The following is a 19050-nucleotide window of genomic DNA, read 5'->3' on the forward strand; positions in this document are numbered from 1 at the left end:
TGAAAATAATTACTCTGTCACTTAAATGTTTAATGGTTGTGGTGATTGGTAGCTTTCCTACCTTTCGCATGTCGCACGTTACCAGGCGCACATGTTCCTCCGGAAAACAAAGTTCCGCGCGACCATCGCACATCGGTGGGAGCGCGGCACCACTCAAACCGTGTGGTTGAGCTCCAACTTCACGCTGGCCGGATCCTCCAGCGCTATCACCTTGTCGCCTTCCATCTTGAAGTAGCGCTCCTTGTGCATCCGCTCCATGTGCCGCCCGATGTGCATCTTTTGCTTCGCCCGGTATATGCAGTACGGGCACTGGAACTGGGGCTCCTTGCCACATTCCCACTTCTGGTGGTTGCGCAACGACGACTTCAGCTTGTACGTTCGGCCACAGTCCGGGCAGGCGAACGCGCACAGATCGGGACAGTGCAGCGACGATGCGCTCAGGCTGTTGCTGCTGCTGTTACCACCACCTTCGCCCCCGCTATTACCGCCGCCCCGATCACCGTTGTTGTTGTTGTTGTTGTTGTTGCTCGTGGTATTATTGTTGTTGTTCAGCAGATTAATGCCACTATTGCTAACGCTACTGCTGGCGCCACCGCCGTTACCACCGCCGGACGACGAGGCAGGCGACACCGCGGAGAAGTTTTTCACGTTGACCGGGCTGACGCTTGGGTCGCGGGGAAATACCAACGGGTTGATACCCTCGCGCAGTGTGGTCATGAGCGGCATTCCACCACCGGTCGCAGTCAACAGTGCTCCGGACAGACGCGCGTCCAGCTGGTCCCAGGTCAAACCAGCAAGCTTTGTGATGCTTAAATCTTCCGCTGCACACACACACACACACAACACGAATACACCCACAGCAAGATGGTGCGCGCCGCCGTGTGATAATGGCGTAATATAAAGCATTCCAATATGGCGACGGCAAACCGTAACACAACACAGCATACCATGTATATATCACACGCAAAAACACAAACGCAAACACAGGAACAAACAAACAAAAAAAAACGACATCATAAACAACACACACACACACAAAAACGGTACAAAAAAGTAAAAGAAAAAAAAAAGAAAACATCAATTAGAAAAGGGATAATACATACTAAAGAGGAGGGAGGGAGGGGGGTTTTTGTAAAACAATCTAGCTAAATTATATCTAAAATATTAAGAAGAGAAAATGAAACGAAAAAAAACAGAAGCAAACTCAATTCAAGTACATCACAATCACACAAACAAAATCAAAGGAGCAATAATGAGGGAAAGAGAACTTTAGGTAGTGCGATCGATTTATAAATGGCATCGCATCTCGCAACAAGAGAAAAGAACGATTAATAACAGTTGGATAAACCAAACAGAATGCACAAGAAAGTATTAGTATTTGATCATAGAACACCTTACAACCGAAAACCGATATAAAAAAAAAGCAAAAAGCTTCTTCCTTTTAGGGGACGAAATAGCACCACTGCATAGCCCACACTATAACTCACTATCAATAGAAATTATTAATATATCTGTAATTGCAAGCCCCTAAAGTACACCATATATACAGGTTTAATTGTTTTTTTTTTCCTTTGCACAGCGTTTCGGGAACAGTTGATAAAAAAGAAGCTAAAATTTGAATCATCTAAATTGCACACATCACCTGGAATTGTAAGCAAAAGGTATATTAGTATTGTTTTGCGAAAGCACTTTCTACTAAAATGGCACAGTAGGTTATAGATTAAGTAAAAGAGAGAAAAAAACATGTGAAGATAGGCACATAATTCTATTCGGGGGAGTTTGCCCCTTTTGTTTTTCTTTGGGGTATCTATTCCAACAATCAAATTTTGTTCCTGTCCCTCTCCAATTACAAATGTGTCTTCCGTTTCATTCATTTTTGGCGGCTAGCGGCGTTGCTTGGTCATATCGTTGATCTTACAATTATTTGTCTAGGTGTACGTTGAACCACACGAAACTGCCCTTACACTACTGACTAAAGTTGCTGCAAAACAGTAAAGCAGATATAGAAATGAATCTTCTTGGCGGTAGAAATTTCTCCCATGCACTTCCTCATGTATCTGTAAGACTCATAGCTTTGATAACATTTCAAGCTTATTTGGCACACGGTCTTTAAACTTTCCGATAGTGTGACTGGTTGAATTTTATTCCTTTTCTGGTGTTTTACTTACTAAATGTTCTACCTAACATGCTAACCGTTTATACAACTGTTTAGGATGTTCAAAATAGTGCTATAAACAAAAACTAAAATTGCATTCCATTTAAGTAGGAAACAAACATGGAAAATAAAGAATTAGCTCCAGATATCACATAAAAAAATCAACAAAAGAAACTTAACAATGGAATATTCAATATGAAATAGACAAAATGACGACTATAGTATTAATCGAATTGAAAACATACAACATAACAAAATGAGCACTGTAACACAATATAACACATCTAACTGACAATATATGAGTAGAAATAACCCTCACTCATTCGATACAGTACATTTTTTCTGAAACTAATGAAATACTTTGAAGGAATGGCCCTAGACAGCATGTTTCACCAAAATCCTGCAATAACTAATGCCTCCCGTGGTTTGCACTTAAAAGATAACTCCAAACTGTAATAGAAAAAAAGCATGAATATATCTGTAATGCAAGCGAGCTAGCTATCGAATATCTAGACACTAGCGAAGTTTCTTTACAGTATTCAACTTTTACTGCTCGAACTATTGTTGCTGCTAACGTCACACAAGGCACTAACATTTACTTCAGCCAACGTGGCTGGTTCTAACGTTTGCTCGCTGTAATCATTACTTTTATCCCTACACGGTACGGTACTAATAGTATTGGTTGCAGTACTACGGCCAGAGCCTGTACCAACGATCGCTTGGTTACTATCTTCGGCAATACTAGCGACGACCACATCGGTAGCACCAACATCATGAGCGTAGATGTTATTATCATCGTTCGCTGTGCTGATGCGTATGGGGACCGCCGTAATATCGCTTTCGATAGAATTTCTAGCATCGTCGCACCGAACATTAATGCAACTGGCGGCGGTGCTGTTGATGTTGCTGCCGTCACCAACCAAATGCCCCAAACCGAACGATACCGGCTGGCTATCGCTAGGAAGATGATGCGTTTGGGGACACTCGTCCTCGCCGTGCTTAATGCGGTTGTGCGTTTTCAGATTGTGCTTGTATTTGGTTGCAAAATCACAGTGTACACAGTGGAACTGTGGCTTAACGCCACACTCTTTACGCTCGTGCCGCTTCCAGGTGTACTTGGTACGGTACAGCTTGCCACACTGTCGGCATTTATAGAATGTGGCTTCTGCTCGAGCTCCCACTTCGGCAACAGTGCCACCACCACCACCACCACCACCGGTATAGGTGTGGGAGTATTTGTTTTCCAAATACTTCCACACCAACCAGGGTTGGTTTGCATGCTGGCGCAATGGGTGATGATTATCGTCCCCGTTTAGGCTGCTCCCAGTAGCAGCATTCGATGCGAACGATGACTTATTCGCTACTGTTGCCAATGCTGCTGCCACTGCAGCTGCTGCCATCGCGGCGTTGGACGTTGGTTCTATGAAGTGTCCTAAAAGGTGGGTGTTGAAGTGGAAATGTGGTAGAAGGTGTTTAGGGATAGGAATAGGAGGATGCAGGAGAAACAGAAAAAAATACATCATGCGTTAGATAAGAATGGAGGCTATTTTTGTTTATTCCATTAAACACCACACGCTGACATCAACATCAACAAGACCGCTATGTTTTTGGGCATTGTACAACACACATTGGACATCTGTATATGCCGGGGTCTTCTCTCATGCAGCAACTTTTTCGCTATTTTGCTTGTGAATTTACCTGAAAAAGAAGAGAAAAGATTTATGTTAGTAAAATTGTTTAACAACCTCTACTACGTCCTACATGAAATGGCCCAATACAAGCACAAAACGCTTTGCATTATTTTCGTCTTACATTGTTTTTTTTTTTTTTTAAGGAAAAGGTATAGAGAGTGGGGATGCAGTTGGAGCAGGGAACTATGTGGAGATGATGATGTTTTCCATCGACACAGGCAAGACGTACATGAAAACAACACATGATAAATGATAGCCGAACAAATATGTCAGAGGCACACATTCAACAACAAGAGCACATTGACCATTCATAAAACTGTATCGTACCGTGTCTTTTGTCCCCACCCCCACTTATCGAAACCCGCGGGGAATTTTTTTATAGATTTGGGAAGCTTTCCTTAAGCTCTAACCACTTTCACACAGGTTCACATACATTCACTCCTGCCATTCAGACGTACCAAGCACTCAAAAACCCCTTCCGCACAGCGAAATGGAACCAGAGGGCTTGTGATATTTGTTGTTTCTTAGGCGTATCTCACTCTGCCGTACACACTACACACCCATTACTAATAAGCGATTTTACATTGAAAAAAAAAAGAACTGAATACTAAAAAAAACACACACACGCACGCCATCGCGTGGCTTTCGTTTTGTGATAACTCATTTTTCCGTTTTTATGTTTTGTTTTTCATATATGTGTTTCTTTTTGGGGAGCCTTACGCAGCTATTTGTTCCGTTTTTCGTTTCCACTTCCGAGTGATTCTTTGCTTTATCATTTTCACTACTCAGAGGAAGGGGGTTTTGCTTTGTGTTTATATTACTTCCTTTGCCCTTTTTCGGTTTCATCTACGTTTGCTTTCATTTTTGTACTCACAATCGAGTTGCAGTTGGATGTACCAGATTAAGCTGGTTTTACATGATGAATTCTTTAGTTTTACCAACTGTTTTTTTAATCTTTTTTATATGATCTGTGTACTTTGTGTGTTTGTGTGTGTGTGTGTGTGTGATCAATATTAATTTTCATTTTAACCGGTGTTCTTCTTCTTCTTCTTCTTCTTCTTCCTTTTCACCATTTATGTAATTACCTTTCTAACATGTTATGAGTTTAAAATAGCTCTATTCTGGGTTTTTTTTGTTTACGCGTTTGTTACAACTATTTGCACGGTTTTTGCATCGTCCCACACGTTCGTGTGCCGATATATTTTCTCATTGCCGGCCCCACTACTCGACGATATTTTTGGCTTCGTTTTGCTGTTTGTTTTCTGTGTGTGTGTGTGTGTAGCTTTTATATGTATATATAAAATGTGTATGCACGCACGACAATATTATTTTATACACAAAAATAAGTTTCTGCTGATCCTGCTAACGCGCACACATACACACGTGTTCAGCTATATGTTACTTATTACGGGGCACGAGCAAACAAGGGGCAGAGTTTTATAAAATTCTTAACTTTAATGCCCTTTTTTCTGTGTGTGGTGAAACTAACAACTGATTCCAAACCCTTCCATTATTACATCTCTTTGCATTTACCTTCATAATTTTATAACTGGTGCATTTTTGTTTGCTTCTGGTTCACCTTCTTCCCTCATTTGTTTTTCAATTCGAAATTTTCATTCGGCCAAAATATCGTGTTTTTTTTACATTTTATGTGTGTGGATTTGTTTTTTTTTTTCTTTTTGTTTTAATTCACCGTCATGTGATAAAGGATGATAATTTCGTTTGTATATAACACTGTCGCGTACACTGCGTAAATATTTTGTTCTCTGACATCCCGCTAAACATTGCGCTCGGTTGCGCGTCTCTACCAGCACTAGAATCTAATTTGTATGTGTCCACATTAATTATAGCTCAAATACTTGTTTGCATTACTTGTTGCTGTCCAATGTGTGACTGACTGCTGTTTGCTGAATTACCACACAAAAGCTACAAAATTCACCGTACCTCGCTCGGTCACTTTAACTGTGTTTGTGTGGGTGTGTGTGTGAGCGATCATCAATCATTATGAAATCAATCGGGAACATTGTTTATGTTAAGGTTATAAAGTGATATACATACAGTGTCTGTGAAATAGAAAGCAACTTAAACATAGAAAAACACAAAATGCAGATGGCAATTGTATGCAATACTAATGAATGAAAAAAACGGATAAACTTTCTGTAGTGTTTTGTTTGCGTAATTGTGTGCTCCAGCTTTTACAAATGCACCCTCCTGAGGCATACTTTGAATCGTACGACCTCCAGCAAATGGTTAGCAGCGGTGTCGCTGTAAGTTTAAATAACACAAACACTTAACAGAGGCAACCACGATGTACGATCGTCGCGCTATGCTTCCTGGCGTATATGTATATCGTATAACGATAATTAAGACCGCTATCCTCCTTTCCAGAAACGCAACTAATTCAAATGCATTTAAACGATTTGTTTGGTTTTGTAATGCAACACACAAAAAGTACATGTACGGGTAAGAGAGGGGGGAGAGGAAGCTACAATTCAATATGGATTACATACTATTTAGTGAAAAGTTTTAATGCAAGAGAACTTCTTTGAAAAGCGAAATGTGAGAGCGGAGCGGTGCGGACGTATCCGTCAACCCATTGCATTGTTTCAAACCCGAAATGGTGACGCAAAATCCGCATCGCGCAAAGTAGGAAACTGAATATCGTTCCACCCGCATTAGTACTTAGCGCACACTACATTCACACATACACACACACTTGTTTATATACGTATATAGCAAACATATGAATAATAGCAATCAGTAAAATACTTAAATTAGGTTACGTCTTAATCGCTAGTGCTCACTTAATCGTAAAGAAAAGATTGCGTTTAAATGTAGCACGACTGTGTGGTGGACCGGAAATGCAACGCTCTCCGCTTTCGAGGAAGGTGAAATAGAAACACTTTCCGCCCGATCCGAGAGCATCCAAAACCGCACCGAAAACACACACCCACACAGTCGCCTTAATTTGGCTCCGTCGTCGTTTTGTTTGCATAAAACGCGTTTTTTCTTTTTATAATGATGGCAAAATCTCAAGTATTACACGTAAACGCGTCAAGGAATTTCCTTCCCTCCTAGTTGCTAATAGCAGATATAAATGATAGGGTGACACCGAAAGGCATATCATACGCATTGCCGGAAGTATACATAAATAAAAGACAAAAAAAATTAACAGAGACATAGGTCGTGTCGAGACATAGACGAAAAAAAAACAGACTTTAAAATGTATGTTCAATAGCTTTTCTCCGACATGCTATTTGTTTACATTTTCTTTTTAGTTACGTCATAATGATAAAAACCGAATTAAAAAACACGCAAAACTTACGTTAAAACCAATATTTTGAAACCAAACAGTTCTACACGTCCACACATGATTTTTTTGCGTGGACATGGAAAGCAATGATCGACTTGATAACTGACGCTCTCGGGGTTGAGTGCAAATCTTGAACCGCAGCCATTAGGTGCCATATATCAAGCACCAGTTGTTGTCTATGCCTTCATTTTCATCGAGATTTCATTCGTTTAGAACAAAACAATGATCTCAATCTTCTAAATTGTTCGTTCCGCGTCAGGATTATGAATGCACCAACATTCTACCTAGTTCTCCCGATCAATTCCCAACAGACAGGTTTCATCAGTGTGAGGATTTCGCTAAGTCATTTCTCGGCTCAACGCTAACGCTATTAGAGACTCCGCAAGTCAAAAAACACCAAAAGGGTTGCGTAGTTGCAAATAAAAGCAAATAAACTAATTTAAAGAAGAGTGTGCACCATTCTGCGAAAGCTCACTGGGGTCTCGGGTTTATCGAAGGGTAAGTAATAGAGATCAGAAAATGTCCCTAAAAAGGGGAAAAGGGAAGCTACCCACAACACCGCGCGTGTTGCGTCAGCGCAGGAGCAAAAGGAAACATTAGTTGATCGGTTACATCGAATGGCGCGATTTGTTCGATCTGCGGCGGCTTTCGAGCTGCGGCATCTCGGCATGATGTTTGCGTATGTGCACTCCAAGATTGCCGCGCTGCTTCGCCTTGTAGCTGCAGTACGGACACTGATGGGACGCTTCCTTGCCACCGCACTCGACGTTTTCATGGCGCCGCAAGGTTGACTTCCACCGGTACCGTTTGCCACAGTGCCGGCACACATACTGGCGTACCTCCCCATCGTCCGTATCACTTACCACCGTCGATTCGTTCACCGTGTACTCGAAGTTGCGCATGATGTTCGGATTCGCAAGCAGCGCAAATTTGCTATCGCCTGCCGAAGCGTTCAGCAGCTTCGTTCCACCCGGTTGGCCGCAATCCTTCTTCAACTTCATCATCTTGCTACTGTACTTTGTGATGTGTTCGTCATCGTCGTCACCCAGGTCACCGCTACCATCATCGCCGCCCTCGTCCATCAGGTCCTGATCATCGTCGTCACTTTGAGATCCATTGTTATCCGCATCCGATGACATTTTGCTGCCCCCGGTAACGAGGCCCATAGTCGACGGTGTCGTTTGTTGTTGCTGCTGCTGCTGTTGACCGGAGGACGTCAAGGTGTTGGCTGCTGCTGCGGCGGCAGCTGCAACGACGTTGCTAAAATTCGCCGACACCCCATCGGACAGATCGATATCCTCGATCACCGAATAGTCGAGATCGTCGATCATGCCCGGCGGAAAATCGGCACTCTGGGACGTGTTCGATCCGGACGTTTCGTACTCATTCACGGTGTACCGCGTAGTGACGGAACTGCCGCGTGCACTAGCGCTAATTGCCGCTATTGGGATCTGCTGTATGGCCGAAGCGTTAATCGCCGTCAAACCCGGTGTTCCCGCACCGGTAATCGTGACGTGCTGTTGCGATTGAGGCAGTTTCCGCGAGAGGGAAAAATTTAGCAGCTGCCGCTCTGTCCCTGCCACCGTCGCGGTGGTCGTCGTCGATGGAACGATCTGCTGGGAAACTTCCTGCAACTGTACCGTGGCATTGCTGCCGGCGTTAGCATGCGATGGCGTTACGGTTGGGATCGTCAAGATCGGCATCGTTATGGTGGATGACGCTATTGCCGCCGGTGTGCTGTAAGGATTCTTTACACGCGAATACTTGATGCGAGGATGGCTTAACGGTTTGCCGGGTGCACTGAGCGTACCGTGCGGTACCATTTTCCGCACACCACCTCCTTCACTCTTCAGCACGGTCGGCACAATAAGCTCGTTTGGGGAAGCTTCCAGCTTGTGGATAGCAACCGGTGTGGTGACAATGGTACCAGCGGCGCTGACGATCGATGTTCCAGCGACGGTGCCCGCCGTAGACGTACCATTACCGGCCGTTACGCGCTTGCCAACCATCGCCGTACCGACTGTTCCCGGTGATAGTGTAACGTTTCCTTTCGCGATAGTGGTACCGGTCGTTGTTTTGATCGGCAAGATATCTACATTAGCCGAAGGATGGCCGCATTAACCCACAAGGTACACAACAAGCCAATGAGAATGATGAGAGAGGAAAAAAGAAAGAAAAAGAAGGGACCATGAATATACATGTTCTAAACGATTTTTCGTTGGGTTTTTTGTTTTTTTTTTATACTATTTGCTTCTCAACTCTATGGAGAAAATTGAGAAACAAACAATTTCGCAACCCTATTTAATATAATTTGAAGAAAACTGTTATGTTACTTTCATGCACTGCCACACACACACACACACGTGCCATAGTACAATCGTACACTTAAGGACGAGAACCGTTTAGATCACACTTGACGAAGCACAGAACAGATGTAAACCATATTTTGTGTGTGTGTGTGCGGCAGGAACAGATTTAACATTAACAAATGTGAACTGTTCAAACTCAAGCGAGAACAAACACGGCACAGAGCTATGCTTTTCGCAAAGCAAACAATCTATGCCCAGTGTTCTCTGAAGGAGTTATGAAAGAGCGCTGAAATTATTGCTTCTGTTTTGCGTTAGAAGTTATCTATATCTATGTAGAAAACAATGGTTGTACGTGTGGAAAAATGTTCTTTGTTTGATGTAAGTGTGTAAAAGTAGTGTAAGTGTGTACAATTCAACAAATAAAAATGTGAAAACGCGATGATTTAAAACAGCATCACAAGCCAAACACACGATAACATATGGAGTACAGGAAAAGAAAGTTAAGAAAAATTCACACAAAAATTCATACCTTTAATAAAAAAACAAAAATCTGATAGCCTTATGTCATAGTATGTTACTGCAGATACTTTAGAAAACACAGTTAAAAGTAATAATAGTAGTGATAATAGAATGGAAAAGAGTTATTAAAGAAAAGAAAAACAAATACAAAAGTTGTTAGAACGAATCACTATGCAGGCGCATCAATACAATAATACGGAGAAATCGAAAAAGAAAGCCAAAACATATGCACACAACAACACGAAAAGATTAAATCCAACATAAGTATCGCCATTAACATAACCAAATTATTAGCAGCAATCAGTTTTTCTTCATCTCAACATTCAATAGCTGCATGGCCAAACAAATAAAGTTTGTTGTTTTTTTTTGTAGTTGTTTAGTTAAATGTACTATTTGCACTTATCAGCTAATAAATATTAATGCTATAAACTAAACATTAGAAGAAACCTTCCGTAAATAGAGAACCCAACTGCACCCGATAAATATTTGCAGATAATAAATAAAAGTACCGCAACACCACAGGAAAAGAAAAACCATAGATAACCATAATTGGAGAAACGCAAGGAAAAGAATAAAATACAAACAGAATTCCCCACCGATGAAATGTTTTATTCGAGAACCCGACACAGTTGAACACCACCGACTAAAGAAATTAATGCATTAAACAAATCACCTAATCACAGAGAGTGCGAAAATCGAAAAGAAGAGAACGAGAATGCGGAAATAACAGAGAGAAAAATAAATACCAATAACGAGAGACACAAAGGGGAAAACCACCACAAAATTAGTATTAAAAAAGGGGAAATTAACAATTCCCCGCTTCTCTTATTAGAAACTATTAAACGCAAATGATTTTACATGAAGAGAATGTGTTATAAAGAGAGCTTCAATTGGCATGATTTATCCCGCCCGTTTGTCCATTGATTAGTAAAGCATGAGAGTTGTGCGACGTTGCAGCCAAACATCATTGAACCATGATGAAATAACGTGCGCCGGTACAACCGCCAATCACCAATCAATGTTTCATAAACCCAAACGAACTATCTATCACTTAAGTGAATTAGTGTTAGTGGGAAAAGAAAGTGGCTATCATATTACTAGCAGTAAGATTTGATCCGAAACATCAGAACAAAATTGAAACAAAAATAAAGAGATATTTATGAACATGTACTCTAGCACATATCACATCACAATTAATTTCCCTGTTTAAGAAATAATAAAACTAAGCTGTACTTTATGCAATTTGCTCTCAAATAAACAATATCACATAACAGAACAATAACAAGCTACGGATATTTAACTACGAAAATAAACAGAACAAAGTGAACAAAAACAAATAGCTTCAAAAAAAAAAGAAATAACATGATAAAATTATTTCGATGAGAATGAAACAAACAAAAGATTAACGTGATGTGAAGTATGCTGCAGTGTATGTATGTTCTTTAGCGATCGTATGTTTGTCGCTTGCAATAATGTAATACAAAAATTTTGTTTTATAGTGACAGGGTGCTGGCTAACGATCAGCGATCGCGATCAAGTGTAGAGTAGTGTAGAGAAGAGATAGAAAAAAAAATACAGGTGGTTCATACAAAACAGTATGAGCTTTGTATTGCCCGTGTATGATCAGGTAATCATACACCGCGCGTATATATAAAACCATGTAAATGTTTCTAAGCGAAACCAAAAACAAGAAACCGACAGATGAGAGTTAATGTGCAAAAAGGAACGAATATCAGAATAGTATATAGCAATGTTTGGGAGAATTTTCTGTGTGAGAGTATATGTGGTGTGGTGGGGTTTGTGTTTTTTTGATTTGTATTACCGCACTCATCGAATATGTACGTCGTCGCCGTCGTGCCGTCTGGATGCAGTTCCGTCTGTTTGATAATCTTTTCCTTCTTGAGCAGATCCTCTATCCGCATTGCGTCGATAATGGTGGCCGTGGTGGTATTACCAGTCGCCGTTGTTCCACCACCAGTTGCGACCAGGGTCGCACCACGCATAGGCAACATAACCGTCGTGCCGGCGGCACTACTACCGTTCGGTGGTTCCGGCGAAGGATCTGGATCGGCCGTAAAGAGGATGTAGTTGTTGTCCTTCTTTGTGACGACGATGTTTTTGCTCTCCAGCAAACAGTCGTTCAGTACGACCGGGGTGGCGTGTGTGATAAGCGTCGCAGGTGTCGCATCAACATCACCACCCTCGTTCGGTTCGGCCAGCGTTGCCGTTATGGTCATGGTTGTACCGGCGGACGTTCCGCTAGTGTCGCACAACACATTACTGCCTAGCATATCGTTCGTCTGCTGCCGGTCCGTTTGCCGTAGTTGCCGCACCTCTTCATGGTGGGTAAGGATAGGAATATCGCTCTCGTCTAGCAGTAGCGCAGGTTCCGCTGTTGTAACCGTGATGGTTTTTATCTTTTTCGCACCGGTCACACTACCAGCCTCACTCAATGAACCACCGGAAGCCTGTCTCTTTGACGACAGTATCACGACTTTACGTTTGCCTGCAACGAAACAAAGATGGTTGGGAGACGTTAGTACACCTGATGCATTCGTCGCACCCATCGAGAGTTGTACACATCCCCACAAATAGCTACTTTCACCAATTGCTACGCGTTATGTTCACTTTTGTGTGCGATGTTTGTATGTGTTCCGGGTTTTTGTGTAACCCGGATGAGTGTTTTATCTTACTTTTCACTGTTACATGTTTGTTTTGAAACACATACTGCATTTAATGTTTCATTTTGGTTCAGTGTTTAGCACCTATTTAAGTGTTTTTTTTTACTGTTCAGAGGAACTTTAATAGTACAAAAAAAAATTTAACTCTTGTGTGTAAGGATTTCTTTTTTCATTAAGGATTTGTAAACTTATAACCACAATTCTCTTTACCCTTTAGTGCAGTAAACATTTGGATTTGGCAACATAAAACTCAAACTTTGTGTTATCATTTAACCAAAATACAAAGCTAAAAGTAGGACGAACGATATCTGTTACACGGAACGCACAATTACATGATAATTTAAAAAAGGGAAATAGAAAGAGAGATAAAAAGAAATACGAACAAAAATCAACACATGTCTGGCCAAAGAAGCATTGTACGACACAAACACCCGTTATAAGTTAAGCTGACATATTTTCGTGTATCCATCACATTGAGGGGGGGAGAGAGAGAGCCCATATCCGCTTGTACTAATAAACCAGGTATTGCGTTCTCTGAAATGTAGAACAAAAACTGAATAATACTTGCTAATATGGACAGTTATGTACATCACATCACAACACACGGCCAAACAGAAGTTTTGAGAACGAGTTTTTATTGCACCGCATTGGTTTTTGCTGTTCAGCTTATATTCTCAGGCTACGATCTTACATTTTTCCCAGTTTGGATAGTTATATTACAGAAGAAGAAAAACAAATTGCCCCATCTATTTAGACAATTGCGTGTTATGTTCAAACGCACGCGGTATACTTCTTTTGTTACACAAATTACGCTCCTTTTTTTACTGTAATATTGCAACATCTTAGCTAAAGTTATTAGAAAATTATTTAGGAAAAAAAACAATTAGTGTTACACCCAGTTAAAGCTAACAATATTTAAAAGCCAATGGAATGGAAATTTTGGAATGGAATGTTGAAATTAAAATTTATAAAAAATCAAAACTATATCAACAGATATACATTACACATAACGATATGTAACAAGCAAATCTCATAAGCAATTTTGTTGTATTAGCTTTATTTATTCTCTTTAGGGGAAAGTATAACACTTTTCAATGTATTAGCATCCCTTCTTTCTCAAGTATCTTGACAATGTGATGGCTGGATTAAAGAAAGTTCAAAGTAATATTGCCAACTGCATTAACATTCAAGGGGCAATTACCTATCTTTGCTGTGCAAAACATCACCGATTTGCATTACTCTTGTTAATTCTCAATGCTAGTTAATGATAGAGGCAAACCCTACATGATCTATGCACATCGGATGTCATTCTAATTTAGCAAAATGAGTGTATGTCAGTTTGGCAATAAATATTCGAACGTAAATAGTGAACCTCGCCCAATGGTCTTCTTTTTGCATTATTGTTTTTCTTCCTCGTAACAAACATTTTACCCGACGCCAAAGGGGCATCCATCACCTATTCCTTTCGAAGTTGCAGGTTCATTAGATGAGATGGTTCCATATTCTTTGGAAAAGGAATATCCGTTCCGTTCCTAGCATTTTCCTCCAGCGGGTGTTCATACACATACACGCACAAATGTAACGTCGGTACCGAAAAAGAGAAGAGAGAAAGTAAAAATGTTATTTATCAGCCAAATAAACATAAAGCATATGAGAAGGAATCAAGAATATACAACAAGTTACAGTGTGTGTCTACAAAAAACACTTTCCAATACAAACCCATCCGGATGAATACAGGCACGAAGCAGCTGCAGGAAAACACATATAAACCCTATCCTACATAAAATTAATACAATTCAAATTATTAAACAAAAAAAAACGATCGTTTAAGTACAGCTTTGCTTTTGTCTTTGTTTTATCAGCATCAGCTGTTTCCTGTATTTAAATTCTCAAACCGCCCCATGGCACTAATTATTCGACATGATACTATTTTGTTCTTGCTGCCCCTCCCATTCTTCCTCCTTCCCTGCATCCGTACGTTTTGCACGGGTTTGGCATCAAATCATTCTTAACGATTGCACTACACACACAACTGTGTTCTCACCTTGTTTTTTTTTTTTGGTTTACGGATGATTATCTTTTGATACTACATTATTCAAACGTAACAACAACAACTGTCTGGCACAAAATTCTACCGACAAAACGACTTAATGAGGTGTTTTTTTTTATCTATGATATATATCACACTTTCTCTACTAGGTATATCTTTTCTCGATCGTATCTGCGTGTCGCAAAGCATATTATACACATGGCCCTACCACCCCGCGTAAGTAAAGGGAACGGATGGGGATATACAAAACCGATCGGGATAGTAATGCTGCACACACGCGTCTTTAATGTGCGTAAAATATGGCCGTATAGAAGTATAGTTAACCGATGAGAGACGATTTCCCCTAGCTAATGCTGTCTTCTGTTTTCCTGTTTTCCTATCAGTACGCAATGTTGATCTATAAACAATAAATAACAACACGGTTGTGGGGTACACCCTTGACCATACACAACACAATAAGCTCGCGAACCATCCACACGCCGTATTACCGCACACAAATGATATGTGTAAAGTGAACCGATCTTAACCGATTTGTATGTGTGTGTGTGTGTTGCTTTGTTTAAATTTTGTTTTTCTGTCACTGTTTCCATCGTAAGTTTAGATTGCTTACGGGCAATTAGAACCTAAAACGACTAGAGCAAGGGTATAATTATGTTAATAACGTTTGCACATCCTTTGCACACAAACGGCCTCACCACTGCTGCTTTATAAAAAAAGTATATATTTATATATAGGTGGTTTTCTTTTCTTTTCTAACTTGTTTGTTCATTTTCTCTCGCTTTCAGTCATGCTTTGTCCACCCGCTGGTTGGCACTTAAAATGAACGCACAAAGATCACTAGGCGAAGCACGGTGTTGGGGCTGATGATGCAGATACTGCTGCTGCTGGTGCTGCTGACGCTGCTAGAAGTAGTACTTAATGCAAACACCTGACTCCAGGTGGCGTTTCAGATGCGATCCCTGCGAGAACGCTTTCCCGCACATGACGCATCGAAATTTCTTCATCCCGCCACACTCGTACCTGCGAACGAGCAAATTATGAGAACGAAGGAAATGGACAGAAGAAGAAATAAATTATATCACTCAATACTGGAGCTGGATCGCGTAATAGTCTTTCTTAATAACCTCTTTCCCACCTATTGTGACAAAACCTCTCACACACCCACACATTTTTCCACGGCTTGCCCGGTAAGGCTCTCACCTGATGTGTCGCTGAAGCGAACTGGCATCTTTGTAGTTTTTATCACAATCACGCCGCGGACACTCGTAGCGCCCGACGGCATTCAGATATTTGGACAGATCGGAAAACTTTACATCGTACAGGAAGTCGTTCAACTGCAGAAGGCTCCGCCGGCCACTGTCCGACAGCGCCGTACTGGTGGGGCCTCCTCCTCCTCCACCACCGCGACGACCGCCACCAGTCCCAGCAGCAGCAACCACCGCCAGCGAGGACGAGGACGATGAGGTCGTAGTAGATGACGGTACCACCGAACCACCTGCATTAGGCAACAGAAGGGAGAAACGAATCCAGGAGGAACACATGTTCAACAACTAACCTCTCACTGTCTTGTTTTTTTTTTTACGCAAACACTGAACGTACACAACACAAATGGAACTGGGGGGGTTGGTGGGTGGAAAAAAAACATGTGTGTTCAGGATGAGTTCTCTGAGTGTGTGTGTGTGTGTGTATTTAACCCTGTCGATCGAATTGTTTCTTTTCGTGGGGGGAGGGGGGGACGGATGGGGGCATCATGATTGATTGAACAAAAACAATAATACACGAATAAGGAACTATTGTAAAGAATGAACACACATTTTGGCCGCACATGTGTTGAACACGCAGGGACACACACACACGCACACATTAATAGCACGCTACTTAAAACAATTAAATAACACGTAACATATCTCACACGCGCGCGACACAATGTATTGAAAAACATACTAGAAGGAAGGAGGGATGGGATAAGTGAATTTGGGTGGGGTAACGGGGGAGGAGATTTTTGTTTTTCATAACTTTATACTATGTATAGAACACATATATTAAACAAACAAAAAACCCAACATCAATCCTCAATAACAATGCTTTTCTGCTATATCTTCTATTGATTCCATATTGGGACACTCTAGGGGATAAATAATTCTAAGCGTCTCAAGGATGTGTGTATGTGTGTGTGTGTGTTTCCAATGATTGCATCCGATCATAAGTAATACATAAATGCGTGTCTATAAATTCAATTAATCGATTTAGAATAAAAAAAAAAGGAAGCTATTTGTTATCAGGGTTTGCTTTGCGAAGAAGAGATTGAGCTAATACAACAAACACAAAAGGGGGAGAGACACCACACCACGCGAAATGTATTCTTGCACAATGGAGCAACAACACTCAAAACACAGCACGCACACACACAAAAACGCACGAAAGATCACATGCGCGCCTAAGTGTCCTATAAAACAAAAACCATGATTTCAATTATTATTATTCCACGTGGTGGATTTTTTTTTGTGCTCTTTTGAAGCCATCACAGCGTCCTTCAAACAATAGGCTCAAACACACACACACGCACTAGATAGGCATTCTGCAGATATAGGGCGGGCCCCCCTGTGGGGAGGACAAACGCGCGCAAGGAGAAGGATTTGTTTAGCTTTCGGAACACACACAACAAATAGGGACTTTTAGGCGGTTTTAATCACACTCTACGGTGGATGTTGTGTGTGTATTGTGTTCGGTATGGCGCGAGCGGATAGGTGTGAATGCGAGAGATGATCACGATCATGATTGAAGGGTACCATCTGGGGACGACAGAGAATTCAGGCTGAAACTGAAGAACAGTACATTAGTCAACCCACTATAGCTATGTAGCAAAGATCCCCAACACGGGTTCGTTCGTTTAACTCGGCCGCAAGCTAAACTAGCGAAACAGACAAAACCGCCAAACGAACAGCGAAGACAACGTTTTCTTGGGGACAATTTGGTGAAATAAAATAAAACGACGGCTGGCGCTTGGCTGGGTTTTTTTTTTTTACTGTTTAGTTACAATTTATCGTAAAATAATTTGGCTCACATTTATTGGTATGGTTTTCTCAGTTACGACATTTTGGGGGGGGAGGGAGCAGCGGGTGTGAGACGGCGCGCGGCTCTAGGTATGTATGTATATGTATATATCATAAATGAAGACTTCCGCGCTGCTGTCACCTGTTCCTCCTCCTTCTCTTTAGTCTCCATTCTCATAACCTACGGTATATGCTAACCTATCATAGCTCTCATCTCCCGATAAGTGTGCTAAGCTTTGCGAACGAAAGATCTTAAACCTTATGAAGGTGAGTGCGCCTCATAAGATGTTATCAAAATAAAAATAAAAAAAAAACCTTACGTAGTATAAAAGAATGCATAAAAATGGGATGGTTGGATAGGGGAGCGCTTTTTACTCCACGCTACATTAAATATAAAGTTTGCCCGAATATGTTAATCTCCTGCGGTTCTATCGAACGCTATCGACAATTTTCTCCTCCACTTTCTCTCTTCCTAATGAAAAAAAAAAGAACACTCGAAGTGAGTTATACACTTTCAGGAATCACTTGTAAAAAGGGAGTTTTTCCCCCCTTTCCTCCATAACTAGAGTAGGTAAAATATGGCCAACCAACAGAGTGAAATGAAATGGTTTGTTGTGCAAGTAATTGATGCGCCCCTTCCTGAATATCTGACTTGACATTTGCTTAATACGATTGAGCCTCCACAGTGTTAGAACTATCAATATCGCTACCTCGCTACCTAAACTCCGTGTAACTCCCGTGTCTGTTTGTGCTTGTTTGTTTTTTTTTTTTGTTTGCCATCCCCAGCCACTAGGCTTTTGCGTTTAAATGCTACTCTTTGTCGTCGTAAGGCGTAATCCTATTGATAAGCAGATATGGCGCAATATTTACGTTAAATTTGGTGTGCAGATTGTCAATAACCGGTGCCCGTCCAAAACGACAAAGTGAGATCAATCGTTCCCTGCTATACCGGGGTTTAATTAATTACCGGGAATTAATAAGATGCTTTCTACTTCTTGCTTTTCTTTTCCTTTTACTGTCCGCTAATATTAATATATCAGGGGAACCACCGTCGTGGTACAGGACAGTTTTGCTTGCTTTTTTTTGTGTGCGCAGAAATAGGCACGTGGGAATTAGCAGTAGTTGCGTTTCGTATCACTTTAGCGACGTGTCAAGTTGTTTAAAAAAAAACAATATCTTAACCTCCAATGCATCCGTTCCTATCTGCAGAGTACACGCGCTTCTTCTTAACATCCTGAGGTATACACGTTTGGAAAAAAAAACGATAGCTTATATAACG

The 19050-nt window shown here is 41.2% G+C and overlaps 1 protein-coding gene across 1 annotated transcript in view; it reads right to left on the reverse strand.

The window, feature by feature from the left end:
• Positions 1–7748: 7748 nt before the first annotated feature.
• LOC128712105 (longitudinals lacking protein-like) overlaps positions 7749–19050 on the reverse strand; it is a 31274-nt gene continuing 19972 nt past the window's right edge. The window contains exons 6-7 of the mRNA XM_053807001.1: positions 11810–12493; positions 7749–9251 (exon numbers count right to left, since the gene is read on the reverse strand). Coding sequence (XP_053662976.1) covers positions 7768–9251; positions 11810–12493 — 2168 coding nt within the window. The 3' untranslated portion in view covers positions 7749–7767. The remainder of the gene's footprint in view (positions 9252–11809; positions 12494–19050) is intronic.

The sequence above is a fragment of the Anopheles marshallii genome, chromosome 3 (assembly GCF_943734725.1).
Source record: "Anopheles marshallii chromosome 3, idAnoMarsDA_429_01, whole genome shotgun sequence".
Taxonomy (NCBI): domain Eukaryota; kingdom Metazoa; phylum Arthropoda; class Insecta; order Diptera; family Culicidae; genus Anopheles; species Anopheles marshallii.